Source organism: Platalea leucorodia (assembly GCF_965183815.1).
Source record: "Platalea leucorodia genome assembly, chromosome: 6".
NCBI lineage: Eukaryota > Metazoa > Chordata > Aves > Pelecaniformes > Threskiornithidae > Platalea > Platalea leucorodia.
The window spans coordinates 49,710,920-49,725,286 of NC_138828.1; the positions used below are offsets into that span (position 1 = coordinate 49,710,920).

The window sequence follows — 14,367 nt, forward strand, 5'->3', positions numbered from 1 at the left end:
TTATTAGATCAGGTGTATTTCTTTGTTAATGTTCTTCTTACAACCAATTTTCCTTGGGTTTTACTTTCTTTGGGGACTCATATTATTTCCTTAGCAAATTTATTCACATATTGCTATATTGACTCTGTTCCTGCTGGAGTTTGCCTATATTTACCGCAAATCTTTTTTGCATTTTCGTGTGAGATAATTTTTTCAGAAGTATGTAAAGATAACTGAAAGTCATGTATTTTCGATTATGAAAATGCCAACAAACTAAAGTGTGTTTATCCTCATAACTAACGTACAAGGTGAGATTTAAGTACTCTTAAGCCCAGTATACTTTCTCATGAAAAATAGCTTACTATCTTATATCAAAGTCACATAATAAAAACAAGAACATTTTCTTTTTTGAAGTATGGGCAAGGAATTTAAAGCAGAACAACAGAAATTTTTGCTAGGTGTATACCAAAAGAAGCAGAACATGGGGAAAAAAAATTAATTTTTGTATTTGTGTGGTTTTCCTTAGAGTGAAATATTCTTTGCATCATCGTGTGCCTCCAAGCTGTATGGAAAAAGTGTTATAATCAATATAATTGACTTTTGTCATACTTAATGGTTTTTGTGATTTATAAATGTGTTTGTTAAGACTTCAGTAAGAGATATTACCAAATATTTTTAAATGCCTTTCATTCTATGTGAAAAAAAGCTGGAGAGGAATATCCACACCATTTACGATCCCTCTTTCTAGTGTGTTAAGTATATTTTTTCTTAACATGTAGCTTATTCTATAAATGGCAATATAGATAGCTATCTGTCTTTTCACTTGGAATCGAAGAGGAACTCACTGCAGAAATCTGCCAGTGCTGGATGAAGTTGTACAGAAATACGCATCCCAGCTGGTTGGCCTAGGGTTCTTGTGAAGAATTGGCTCATATTATAACCGGCTCCCTTTTCTCTGCAGACCATGTAACTTTGTGACAAGAAAGACCTGCCTGCCAGAATTAGGTTTATTTATAAAAATCAAATCACCAAAGTTGCATAATTTCCTGGTGGTGTTACAGCCTTAATCACCTGATTTTTGCAGTACAAGAGATCTATCCTCTAGTAGGTAGTAGTGGGAGCATTGCTAATAGCCCCACGCTTCCAGCCTGCACCTGACACACGGTGTTTTCTGAACTGAAAAACTCAGTAAGCCAGAGCACCCATGTGATGCTCTTTCCAGGTGGCTGCTCATCAGTGCAGTGCAGTGTCAAGTAGCCATGTAGCACTGAGACAATTAATAAATTTGGATAAATGAGGGAATTTACAAAATAATTAAGGGACCGTGGACATGCCACATCTTCAGGCAACAAGATTTGTATGATTAAGGTTTGTGTAATCAAGGCTCTGTTGTGTGTAAAAGTTAACAGGTGTAAATTGAGAAGGAGAGAGGAAGCATATTGAGAACGGTGTTGCGCATAAGCTCCATAGGTAACACTGAGATGCTGATTTGCTTCAGACAGTATACATCTGGAACATACTACTATAAGCGGTCCTCTCTTGTCAGAGAAGTCCAAAGGAAGTAAAGGAGATTGTTCCAAGGTAAAAAAAATAAAAATTGTAGAGCTAATTTGTATTTAAAAAAAAACACTGTTAACTACTATTGGAATTATTCAAAAAATCAGTTTGGGTACATCATAAATAATGCATTAAATACTCCATCAAGAAATAACCACAAGTCCAGGTTACTGAAGCAAGCAATGTAAAAAATCAAGGTGTAGCAAGAAAATTTTGTGGCACTTTATCTTGAAATTGAAAATGTGCCCACTCTCGACTTCCAGATTCCCAAGTTGAGCCCTGTGAAACATCATTCCCCCATCCTTGTTATTTCCCTGGCTATAAACCTTGGGTTTCACACAGGAGTTACTTGAGTAGTAGTAAGTGCTTGCTTTTCTTCCAGAACCAAACCTGAGTCTCAAAATTGGTAATAATATGTATTGTGCTGTTCACTACAAGTTTGAGAAGAGGTAAATGACATGTGAAAGAATTAAGCAAACAGTTTGTGGTGAGGCTGTCACAGGTTTCTGTCCAGGGAAACCAATTGGTTAGGATTTAGCAACGTGTTTTAGAGATCGTCAAGATACTATGTGATGGGATAAACTGAGTATGAAAGCAAAAAAAAAAAATTAAAAATCAGCATGATTCTAGCAGTGTGCAAGGGAGATGGAGGGAAGGTAATGCAAGCTATTGGTGCCAATATGATTTATTGTATGAAACTTAAATATAACATTGAGAGGTGCTGCACCTCTCCAGCATAACTGTGCTACTGAGTACCATAAAAACGAATCATTACATGATGAGAAAAAAACCCTGTTTTCCTTTAATTTAAATTTAGATTCATAGTTCTGAATGGTATCCATGCAGGTTAATCTAATTTTTTTAACACAAAGTATGTAATAAAGCTGCTTCATTTTCTGGTACAATTCCCCACCTACAGGCAACATAATACTTTATTCAAAAGTAGTCCAGCAGTCTTACTCTCACAGAGAGATCTGTGCTGACTAAATACTATAAGGAACCAATATATTCACAGGGTAAATTAAGTAACTCTTTCCCTGCTGCTTACTGGGTTTAATTATTGCTTCACTGAAGAACTAAATGCATTGTTATGATATCCTAAAGCTTTGGTTAAATCTGTCTTCCTCCATGATGCCTTTATGATACTTTCAAGATGTAGAAATTGGGTGTAGTCATTGCATATGCATGTTTAAAACAACTTGTGCAGATGGACTCAAGTTTGACAGGTGAAACGTTTTAATAGGTTTTAAATAGTGTAAGTATCTGAGAAACACTACTAAAAACTTAAATTCCTGTCAGAATAACTCATATGGTAGAAATTTAGGGCTGTGAGTTTCCCCGTATGTGTGAGCTTGGAAAACTGTTCCTGTTTCTTTGCTTATCTGTACTATTTTCTTCCAGAAGTAGATTTTAGACAGGAGTGTCCCACTGGAAGAAGCAGCCCTGTATTTGGCCACATATTTCAGCACTTTTGTTCTGCTTAAAGGCTTGAAAAACAGAAAGCACTGTATTTTCCAAATGGTTGTACAACAGATATTTCATTTCAGTTGGCACCTGGTCCTCTGTCATTCTGTGTTGCAGAGACATTGGAATTCAGGTAGTGATAGACACTGTCCGTTGAAATAGCAAGTCATGGCATTGTGTTATGTTTTCTAAAGCACTTAAACCAGTTTATTACATGCTATTGTCATATTTTCTTTGTCCATCTCTTTTTATTGTTTGAAGTAGACTATTAGCGTTTCAGTGATGCAAAAAGTAAATGATTTGTTGTTCATGTGATATCTTGACCCATATTTTAAATTTTTTTTATTTTTTTTCATAGGTCCTCCCATGCCATCCTCCTCATCTAGTCCATCAGTTACTGAACATTTACACTCCCCTCCTCCATCACCCAATCTCCATGACAACCAGAGGTGGTTATTAAGTAATAATGCCATCCAGCCAGTTCAGGACTCTGATACAGATGAGGACTATACTGCCAGCTCATATCTAGTACAGACCGGTACTGTTTCAGTGTCTGTCCCAGGTCATGGTAAGAAGAGGACACTTTGTCCATAGTTTGAATACCCTTTTATTTTCCATCCTCTTACAAAATTGCCTAATAAAAAAGATATCAAAATGACTTTATATTTTAAACTGATTTTCCTTTAAATGTCACAAGTGATGTTTCTACTTTACTGTAGGATAAGAAAGAGTAGAAAGTAACTTCTAATATATAAAAGTTCATTTAAGTTATTTTAAAATGCAATACTTACATGAAGCAATAGTTATTAATGATTTATTATGTAATGTAATTTATTACAAGTGACTAGCCTTTAGTTGTACTTTTTAAAGGGTAGGCTGCAGTTGGATAAAATGTCATGATGTTTAGCTTCAGAATAATGTAAAAATTATCTTTTACTACCCCATCAAGTTCAGCAGGTTCCAGCCATTCCTTTAGTTTCCCTGGGGCAGGTGAATGGGATTTGTACATTACTGGATAGGGCACTCTAGGTTGAGGAAAGGGATATAGAGGAAGAGAGCTGTGTGGTGAGAGAAAGCAACAGTGGCTCCTGGGATGCGTGTTTCCATGTTTCTTGTCCTCCTAGCCAGTGTGAGTAACCAACACGAGTGACATGTACTTGAAACACCAGTGCCCACTTATACATCCTGCCGTAAGAAACCACATTTTTACTTCTTTTTTTTTAACATTAAAAAAAGTAGCCACGGGGTTCCATTTTTGTTGTATGAGTGAACAGATTTTCTTGGGGAAGGCAGACTGGAAGAATAATTTGTGAATTCACAGCCCTTCCCCGATAGATCAGGAAAGCTTGGAACAGGCTTCTTCATTTTCTAAGAACCTTTTCTGTCTTTTGACTGTAAGGAACTCTCCTACAGATGAACCACTAGAGGGGGTTTGGAGAAATTTTTTCGTACAGATTGCACATCAGTTGGTTGGACAGAATTATTTTGCAAAGCAAAAACACTAGCTTTGAGCTGGTCTTCCTGGCTTTGAGTTCAGCTCTGGTGTTGTGTCTAAAAGGCCAATTTGCTAAGAGCAGTTGTGTATGTGAATTTGACAACCTTCCCCTTCCTCCCCCCGCCCCCCCCCATGTTAGGGGCTTGGATTAAGATCTTTAAAATTAATAATGATGACACTATTTTTGCAAGTTTAATTTGCTCAATATTTCATCTGTGAAGAATTCAAAAAAATATGGTAATGCATTGTCCTAAGCAGGGTATGTTATGAAGATGTCTCCTTTCCTTTATGTCTAGGAGTATGAAATCTGTTAGAAAATGTGTGCATTATCCAAAAGGTAGCCTGGTTTAGTTCAATAAGTCAGTATATTTAGATTGCTGTATCTACCCTTCCTCTACAAATGAAAAATGCAAAAGCAAGAGAAAGCTGCTAAAAATTTTGCATAGTTGGGATGAACACCTTACACCTCCTAGCCTCTTGGGAAGCTAATAACTGTTCATCATTCATCTAGGTTTTAGCATTTTGCCGCTTCTGAAATTTTCAATGGTTGCTTGCCGGTCTGAGTTTGCCAACCTTGAGGAATGTTCCTTAAGCCCTTTCACCTCAGACTAGCCAAAATAATTTCAGCTGGTCCCATGGCAAGTCAAGTCTTGGCCTTTTAGCAGGACAAAATAAGGGGGTTTTTGATAACAAGCAGGACAGAAGTTAACACCGTGGTGTATGTTGAGAGAGTTGTTCTTGGTAAGGCTTGCTAAGCAGAAGGGAAACCCAGCATACTCTCTAAATTCATGTTCATTTTCCCCTCCCCTCTCTCTTCCCACTGTGCTCCCATCTCCTCAATCTGCAGATGTCTGCAATTCACCCCTTCGGTGTAGATGTGCAATAGAAGTCCTTGCAGTTTCTGCTTCCAGCTGTCAAAGAATTAAATCAATGATATATTTACACTCATAATCTAGTAGTGCGGGTGGTCATATAATACAGCTAATGATCTTTCTCTCTCTCCGCAAGATTAGACTTGTTTTTAGAAGTGCTTCAACTTGCTAACCATAGATACTATATTTGTGATCATCATAATTTAAGTGGGGTTTTTTTGCTTTTCTGCTGGACAAGGAGAACATCATAGAGTGTTCTGGTAGTGGGCTTCCATCCCTGTAGTCAGCTGCAGGATCAGGGTTTGCATTACTTGAAGAAAGGATGCTTTCATCCAGCACATATATGAATATTGCTTGGAATATCTACTTGATTTGCTTATGGTTGGTTTCTCATATCTTATACTGTTGGCCCATTGATGGGGAAAAAATATGTTCTTTGTAAAACAGGCAAGAGCAGAACTTAATAATTAAGCTAATGATTTCCAAGTTACTACAACTTTCTTCTACTCGATGATTTGCATTGTTGTGTAGCCTTTTTACCAGTATGTGGATCTCTCCAAATCTACCCTAGAAAGTAAATATCATTTAATCGTGGCCTTTGGTACAGTCTTATTTGAGTATTGTATTTTCTTTAGCTAAAATGGTAAGTAATACAGTATGTGTAGCACTATGACAGAAGGAAGTTCTTTTTTCACCAGTTGTCTTTTAATTTATCCAGATGCAAAAGAAGCTTTCCATGCTATCTAATGTTAATGGGTACAAAATAACTCCAGTGCCATATTCTGGATGACTTTGTACAATGTTTATTTTGGCAGGGATTGGGGGATCACTTTTGAAGCATTTAGGGTGAAAAAGGTACTGACCAAAAATAATTATATTATTGGACTGTTTTCCGTTATATTGACTTTATATGAATAGCAAGTTAAATTACCTTCTCTTCAGTCTATGCAAACATCTATTTGTTTTCCTTTAGTCTGAGTTCATTTGATCAACTCCCTCAAAATTTAAAGGATCTGATTATGTATTTAGAATTACATTAATCTAAGCCTTTGGGTTTGATTAGTTTGTTATGTTGACCAATGGGAATTAGCTTTCAGTTGAGGAATTAGCTGAAAGAGAAATGAGAATTACTAAAATCAATTATCAAATGCTTACCATATGAGAAGAAAAGGTCTTCATGGAGGTATTGCTAGTAGCTTTAAAAATTCAGATCAAGTAAGGACTGTTGTGGACAGTTTGCTAGGAATCATTTCATTTCTCTAAAAGCAGTGTGTTAATAGGTTGTAAAATTCAGGAGGAGATAAATTTTTGGACCATCAGTCATAACAGTATTCCTTTACATAGCACCTCCAATTTATTCCACTTGTTCCTCTTCTCCGTGGTGCAGCTCAGTATACGGACTCTGTTCCAGCCGTCAGCCTATTTGTCTACTGATTTCACGACAATTTACTAATTTTATTGGTTTTGAAAGAAGAGTGAACGGGTTTATAAGAAACAGTGGCATCTGAATATATCTGCAGGGAAGAGGAACAGTTGTTTAAGCGAGAGGGAGAGTGAACTAGGAGCTTGGAGGAGAGGATTCTTGAATGTGTCTGAGGTGCAGAAGGTTTCTTTATGTAATAAAGTCTGCTTATAAACAACAGAAATCATGTAAAGTCTGTATTTAAGCATCTTGATAAGCTGCTTAATCTTTTTCCACCAAAAATTATAGATTAGTCAGAACTTGGAGGGGAGTTTATTGAAATAAGTGGTAGCTTATCTTTCAACACAGACATGTATTATAATGAGACACACAGTACTGAATTCTTAGGTTAAGCAGAAACTATGAAAAAAAGATATAGTTAAACATATGTAATACATTATAGTGTCCTTCTATGACAGGGTGACCCACTTAGTGGATGAGGGAAAGACTGTGGATGTTGTCTACCTAGACTTTAGGAAAGCCTTTGACACCATTTCCCACAGCATTCTCCTGGAGAAGCTGGCTGCTCATGGCTTGGACAGGTGTACGCTTCACTGGGTAAAAAACTGGCTGGATGGCCACACCCAAAGAGTTGTGGTGAATGGAGTTAAAGCCAGTTGGCGGCTGGCCACAAGTGGTGTTCCCCAGGGCTCAGTATTGGGGCCAGTTCTGGTTAATATCTTGATCAATGAGCTGGATGAGGGGATCGAGTGCACCCTCAGTAAGCTTGCAGACGACACCGAGTTGGGCAGGAGTGTTGGTCTGCTGGAGGGTAGGAAGGCCCTGCAGAGGGATCTGGACAGGCTGGATCAATGGGCCAGGACCAACTGTATGAGGTTCAACAAGGCTCAGTGCTGGGTCCTGCACTTGGGTCACAACAACCCCATGCAACACTACAGGCTTGGGGAAGAGCAGCTGCAGAGCTGCCCAGCAGAAAAGGACCTGGGGGTGCTGGTTGGCAGTCGGCTGAATATGAGCCAGCAGTGTGCCCAGGTGGCCAAGAGGGCCAATGGCATCCTGGCTTGTATCAGGAATAGTTTGGCCAGCAGGACTAGGGAAGTGATTGTCCCCCTGTACTTGGTACTGGTGAGGCTGCACCTGGAATACTCTGTTCAGTTTTGAGCCCCTTGCTACAAGAAGGACATTGAGGTGCTGGAGCGTGTCCAAAGAAGGGCAGTGAAGTTGGTGAAGGGTCTAGAGCACAAGTCTTATGAGGAGCGGCTGAGGGAACTGGCATTGTTTATCCTGGATAAAAGGAGGCTGAGGGGAGACCTTATTGCTCTCCACAACTACCTGAAAGGAGGTTGTAGCGAGGTGGGGGTCGGTCTCTTCTGCCAAGTATCAAGTGATAGGACAAGAGGACACGGCCTCAAGTTGCTCCAGGGCAGGTTTAAGTTGGATATTAGGAAAAACTTCTTCACTGAAAGGGCAGTCAGGCACTGGACCAGGCTGCCCAGGGAAGTAGTTGAGTCTCCATCCCTGGAGGTATTTAAAAGAAGGGTAGACGTGGTGCTTGAGGACATGGTTTAGTGGTGGACTTGGCAGTGCTAGGTTAACAGTTGGACTTGATGATCTTAAAGGTCTTTTCCAACCTAAACTATTCTATGATTCTATGGTTCTAAATGTTAATGCTTACTATGGACAATGGAGATGAAGAGTCTGGATTAGAAATTCAGATTTGAGGATTTTTACCCCCCAAATTGGAAGCATTATGGCAGAACTGTCAAATGCAGAATAGAGAAAGATGTATTTCACAGCAGCATTTGTACAGTGTATTTGAACATTTAAGTTGTACAAGGTTCTTAACAACAGTTTGTGATGATAGTTCATCTGATGGGAAGATGAAAATTTCAATATAATATAATATATTTTTCAGTTGTCTTTGGTCAAGGATCTGCCAGGGGGTGCACAATAAACAAAATTTTGCTCCAGCCACGTGCGAGTTGCAGATTGATGGGCTTTTCAGTTCAAAATGTCTAAGCTTTCCTGCAAAGAGAAAAAATTCGGAAATCTAGAGCACAATTCTGAATTTTAATTTGTGAAAGAGAAAAAATCTAATAAGGCTGGTTGAATGATAACATACAAGAACTCTTCGTATTCAGAGGTCTCATTGTAGGACATCTCACTCTACAGACACCAAATGTTCTGTGGTGTAATTCTCCTATAAACATAATTTGAGGACTTTAGTTCATGATGACTCATTAGAATTTGACGGGACAGGTTATACAAAAGTATCTGTCATACAGAAGTGATCACTATTTTATCATACCACAATGTCAGGGAGCCAAAGTGAGAACCTTCTGCCTTTGTACAAGCACCTGAGAGAATACAGGCCAAATGCTTAAGAGTGGCAGCAGTAATGACCAGATGCAACACACATGCAAAGCATAAGTGTGAATTCTATTAGGGTTTTTTTTTGTTACAACTCTGACTTTCCCCTCCAACTATGTTGTTTTATTCTGCCTAGATATCTTGACTAATATGTAACCACCATAACTAAGCAATCTGCCATTTCCTTTTCTCCCCATTTGTGCCTTTTCCTTCCCACCAGAAGCATGAAATTGAAGTTTGAATGGAAGTACACACAGGGATTTGTGTAAAAGTTAGGGGAAGAGGCAAGTGACTTTAAGGTACCTTTTCCTTCTTTGCAGCTCTTGCACTTGCTTCCGTGAGAGTAGGAAGAGGACAATTTGATTTCCCCCTTCATACCCCACTGGCTTGTGAGAAGGTTGGATATAACCTGTGAATATTGAAAAGACCCACAGCAAATTAAGTTAGCCCTAGCCAACATCTTGGAAGTACCTCATGTAACTTTCTGGCAGTCCTGCTTTAGTGCCTGCAAAACACTTCCCAGCCCTTATTCTATCCCTGCTTTGCCATAAGTATTCCACAAAGGAAACTGCATGTGCTACTGAACTAGAACTTAGCAGCCAGGCTGTTACCTGCCATGTAATCAGCAGCTGTTTAGTTCTGAGTATTGGGGAACAAAAGGGGGGGGGGGGGGGGGGGGAGTGCTAGGGGAGAAGGAAACGCAAACATGATGGCGTGAGATTGAATGCTTAGAAGCTGTTTGGGGTTTTTTTGGTGAAGTGTAATTTGCTGCTTTTTCTCTGTCATTCTGAAAACTGCCAGTCCATCCCAGTTCCCTGGAAACTCTGTGGGTATCCACACGCCTTTTCATTGTCATCTTACACGTTGTCTAATGAGATTTTTTTATCTCTTATCTCATAATTCATGATAAATTAAGTTTTGTCATTGTTGTATCAGTATATACAATTTGTCTTTGGGTCTGACAGTGGTCCTAAGATGTGTTGCTTGGAAAATGAATTCAGACCTGTTTGGTTTGAAATAGTCTGTGATAATAAATTAAGAATAATAGATCAAACTAGGAGGAGTTGTGTTGAAGAACGTCATGGGGATATGCTATAATCTTGGTTTTATTTAACATTGTCATTAGTAATATGGATGAAGGAGTAAAAATGGCACTAATAAAATTTCCTAATGATACTAAATAGTGAGAGTTCTGAGTGCCAACTGGGGACAAAATGTTAATAGAAAAGGACAAGGAAAGATCATTAATTGTATGGCCAGCACCTAATAAAGTGAAATTAGAACTGAAAAATGTAAGCTGGTCTGAGATGCAGAATATTCAGGAAAAATCTGCGGAGAAACAGTGATAGAGAATTTTAATCAGACATAAATCTGCAACGTGGTCTAACTAACAAGTACAGTTTGAGCTGGGTATACAAATACATCAACAAAGAGGGAATCATAGACATAGCATCAATGGAATATAAATTTTGAATTTGGGCCTCTCGCTTTTTCAAGGTTCCTGTCAAATTCTCTTATTACTTCTAGAATTACTGTTATTTATTCTACTGTTCAGATATATTTGGATGAAAACAATTAGGAGGTTGGAGGTATTAATATATGGGAATAGGTGAGAGAATAAAACTTTGACTCAGTACATAGCCTAAGCACTAATTAAGTGCTGACAAAGGGAAACCAATAACCCAAGATGGAATAGAGTATGTTGTAGAGATACAACTAAAAGCAATAGGATGAAAACAAGGAAAGGAAAGATTAGGCACATTATCAGGAAAAACTCTCTAACAGGAAACTGTATTAAGATATCTAAGTCTATCCCAAGGGAAGTGAAAGAACCCCTGTCACTTTGTGACATGAAATTAAAATAAATAAAAACGTCAGTTATACTGCTGGGAACAAACCTACATTTGCTTAGGAGAAGGTGGACTGAGGTAACATCCTAGAGGTTTTCTAGTAATACCTGTGTGCATTTGAAATCAGGTATACATGAGTTTGTAGTTTATAACAGATTATCATGCTAACCTATGGCAAGTGTGTTTCATTAGCAGCGTGCATGTTGTCTGTTTAAATGTAACAGAAAACTACAATTTGTCCTGTAGCCCAGACTTCACTCTGAAATTATTCACACCTTCCACAATAAATCATTTGTAAGATACTTTCCTTTCCCACTTGCTGGATGATTTTATATCCTGCAAAATTACAAAATAAGGTTGCCTGTTCTCAGTGAAAACTGCCAGCGTCTTCTGGGCATGTGCATACTCATGGAAATGTTTCATAAGCAAAACTGTTTGATACCCATAAATGCAAAATGCCCATGATGCTGAATAGAGGTATTTGACAAGCTTTCTGTAAATACAGAGTAAGTTCTTGCTATAAAAATACATGCTGACTTTTTTCTGAGGCCGAAGATTGTTATATTTCAGCCACTGTGTAGCAGTGCTTGCAGGCTTCCTCGGTAGCTACAAAAGCACTTAATCTCTTACAGTCAAAAATCAGACAATAGAGGAAGGCCAATATCCTTTAGGTACAGATCGAGAAATTTATCTGTTCCATGTACTTGGGGCAGATATAGGTGCTTTAGAAACTTAAAAATTGTGTCTTGAATGCTAGCCAATTTATTTTTGATCCCTTTTTGATATTTGATTTCAATTTCATGAATCTGTCTTTTTATCCTCTTTCTTTGGTTTTTAAGCCAAACTTCTGTCAACATTGTTCCCTTAATGTACAAAAATGTACATTTGTTCAGTTTAATTAAGCATTCAGTCTGTTTGCCAAGAGCAAATTACAGTTCCCCAGTCTCACCCTCACCCCTCCAAAATCAAATTTTGCAAAGTGGTGGGCAATTAGTTCTCATATCTGATTGTTGTAAGTCATATTTTTCTCTTAAAGATTTTTGTAGTTTTCGATCTCTAACTTAATAGAAGAGCCAAGACCAATTATTTCTCCTCAGATTGTGGCCTTTGTAGCCTTCAAAGAACAGTCTCCCCCACACCTCCTGTATCATTAGCTGCAAAATATCTTTCCAAAGATGATTTCGGCCTCTTCACAAATCAAAGGATTCAGAGTGACAAATTATCCGTCTTATACTCGAACGCGTGCCAGATGGGACAACCTGCCAACTGTGGATCGTACTGCGGATATGATCTGATGTAGAGACATTTCCTCCCCTCCTCCCTTCCCCATCAAAAATCATATTACAAAAAATCATGCAAGTTAAGAAAATCTGTGAAGACAAATTGATTCTGAAAGACAGTGAAATATAAAAGCAGAATATAGTTTTATCGAAGGAAGAAAGCTGCATCCAAATGTCAGATAGCTTAAACTGAACGAACATGTACCTGGCAGTATAGATGAACATGAGAGTCAAAAATGCATCCCTTCCCTGCTTGCCAGTGCTTGCACACACATCATTTCCTTTGACTAGCTTGATTACAGAACAGACATTCTTAATTGCAAGATAAGGAGCTTGAATTTAAATTCTGTTGCAGTTTGTTAACAGAAGAACCCTGAAGTCACGATCAGGAATGAGGATGTACTGCTCTTGTGGGGAAAAGTAGGCTCTAACAAATTTATGGTGGAAGTTAATTTATAATACAGAAGGTAAAAGGAGAAGGAAACGGTCACATAGAGAGTTTATTTTCATTATAAATTACAAAGCTGAGGACTTTACCCAGCTACCGCTTAGGCTGACTTCCAGAGGTACAAATGGTGTGTAAACACACAGCAAATAACTTGTGTGAGGTCAGGATCAGACACAGGTGTCTCACACCATTACATTAAACTCTGTTATTTATGATTTTTCATTATTTTATTTCAGGGAAAGGTCTAATTTTTTTAACTCTGTACCACAATACAAAATCTTTAAAAAAAGCCTTATTTAGGAAAAGAGCACTGAAGATCTTACACATGCTCCCATTTGTTCATCACTCAGTGGCAACAGCCTGAACTTACAGTTTTACAAGCCCTTCTTATCAGCTCTAATGCTCACGGAGCTTTGATAGCTTTGAGAACACAAAAGTTCTTCCAGAAACATAGAATGTGTTGAAGGTTGTGAGGTTTTGATAAAATCTTTATTTTTTTTTTTTTTTAATATTTTTTTTTGTCTTCTAGTTGCTTAGTCTTTGGGCTGCTCTCAAAAAGTCATGTTTTTTTCCCAGCTGTGAAAGCTTGTCAGTCATTTCATTTTTTGTTTGTTTTAGCTGAATTAAAATTAGTTATGTAGTTGTGCTCATTGTAAGGAGATGGTGCTTTGGAGAGCACCAAAAGTCTACCAGCTTGGTACAAAATGTATAAATTTAGTAAAGATAACATGCACTATCCTGTCCTATTGATTGTGGAACAGTTTCTTCCTTCAGCTGGGACTGAGTCTTTAGTTACTGTTGAAGAAAAAGAGCTGTGCAAATACATAAAATACCTAATTTATTCCGTAGTTCTGCTGAATGCTGATTGCTAGGGCCTGATTCTGCGCTTCTGAGGAAAGCCAGGTTGCTGTTGGATTAAATGGAAGTTGTCGGGGGGGGTTAATACAGGAGTCCAGTCATTGTAATGCAACTGCAAACACGTTTTATTCTATAGTGTTGAAAAAGTCACTGTAGAAAAAAACAGAGCATTTAACAAAAATAAAAAATCTGATCATTGGCTTTTGGCTTCCACTTGAACTCTGTTCTGGCTAGCCGTAAGTTGGAGGATAACGTTTTAGTGCTTTAAACATGCTGCTCTCTGAAAGTAAACAGGACTCTCACAAATTCTGCTGGCAGATGCTTGTCACAGTCTTTCATAGGAGAAATACTGAGGATTATGTGCTTCAGTCACTAAGGAAAAAATAAACAGATGTGCATTGGATGATTGTGAAAACAGAGCTTATCTCAAAGTTGCTTTGAAAAGTAAAAGGCTAAACATTTGTCACCTTTAATGTAACATCCCTTATCTTTTTAAATATTCTCAATGATTTTAAAAACTTAGGGACTATACTGAAAGCATGGTTCCTCTGCTCTGATACCTCATACACAAAAGGCTTCTGCATTTAGTAACTTTCTGTATCTGGACGTAGCATTGACATGAATTTCTTTTGTCACTAACCCATTAGGAGTACACAGGAGTAGTAACCCTACTTTTTAAGGATGCAGAGATCTGACTAGAAGGCACATCAGCGTTCCTCTCTCATGCAAGGCCAAGGATTCCTATTGTCAGATGCAGTGGGCATGAAAGCA

At 38.1% G+C, this 14,367-nt stretch overlaps 1 protein-coding gene across 7 annotated transcripts in view; it reads left to right on the forward strand.

The window, feature by feature from the left end:
* Positions 1-14,367, forward strand: part of TENM3 (teneurin transmembrane protein 3) — a gene marked incomplete at its 5' end in the record, with an annotated part of 317,770 nt that overhangs the window by 142,950 nt on the left and 160,453 nt on the right. For 2 of the 7 annotated variants that reach the window (XM_082316366.1, XM_082316360.1), the window contains one exon: positions 3,359-3,568. The exons of the other annotated variants lie outside the window; for them this stretch is intronic. In XM_082316366.1, the coding sequence (XP_082172492.1) occupies positions 3,359-3,568 (210 nt within the window). The remainder of the gene's footprint in view (positions 1-3,358; positions 3,569-14,367) is intronic. 7 annotated transcript variants of the gene reach the window in all.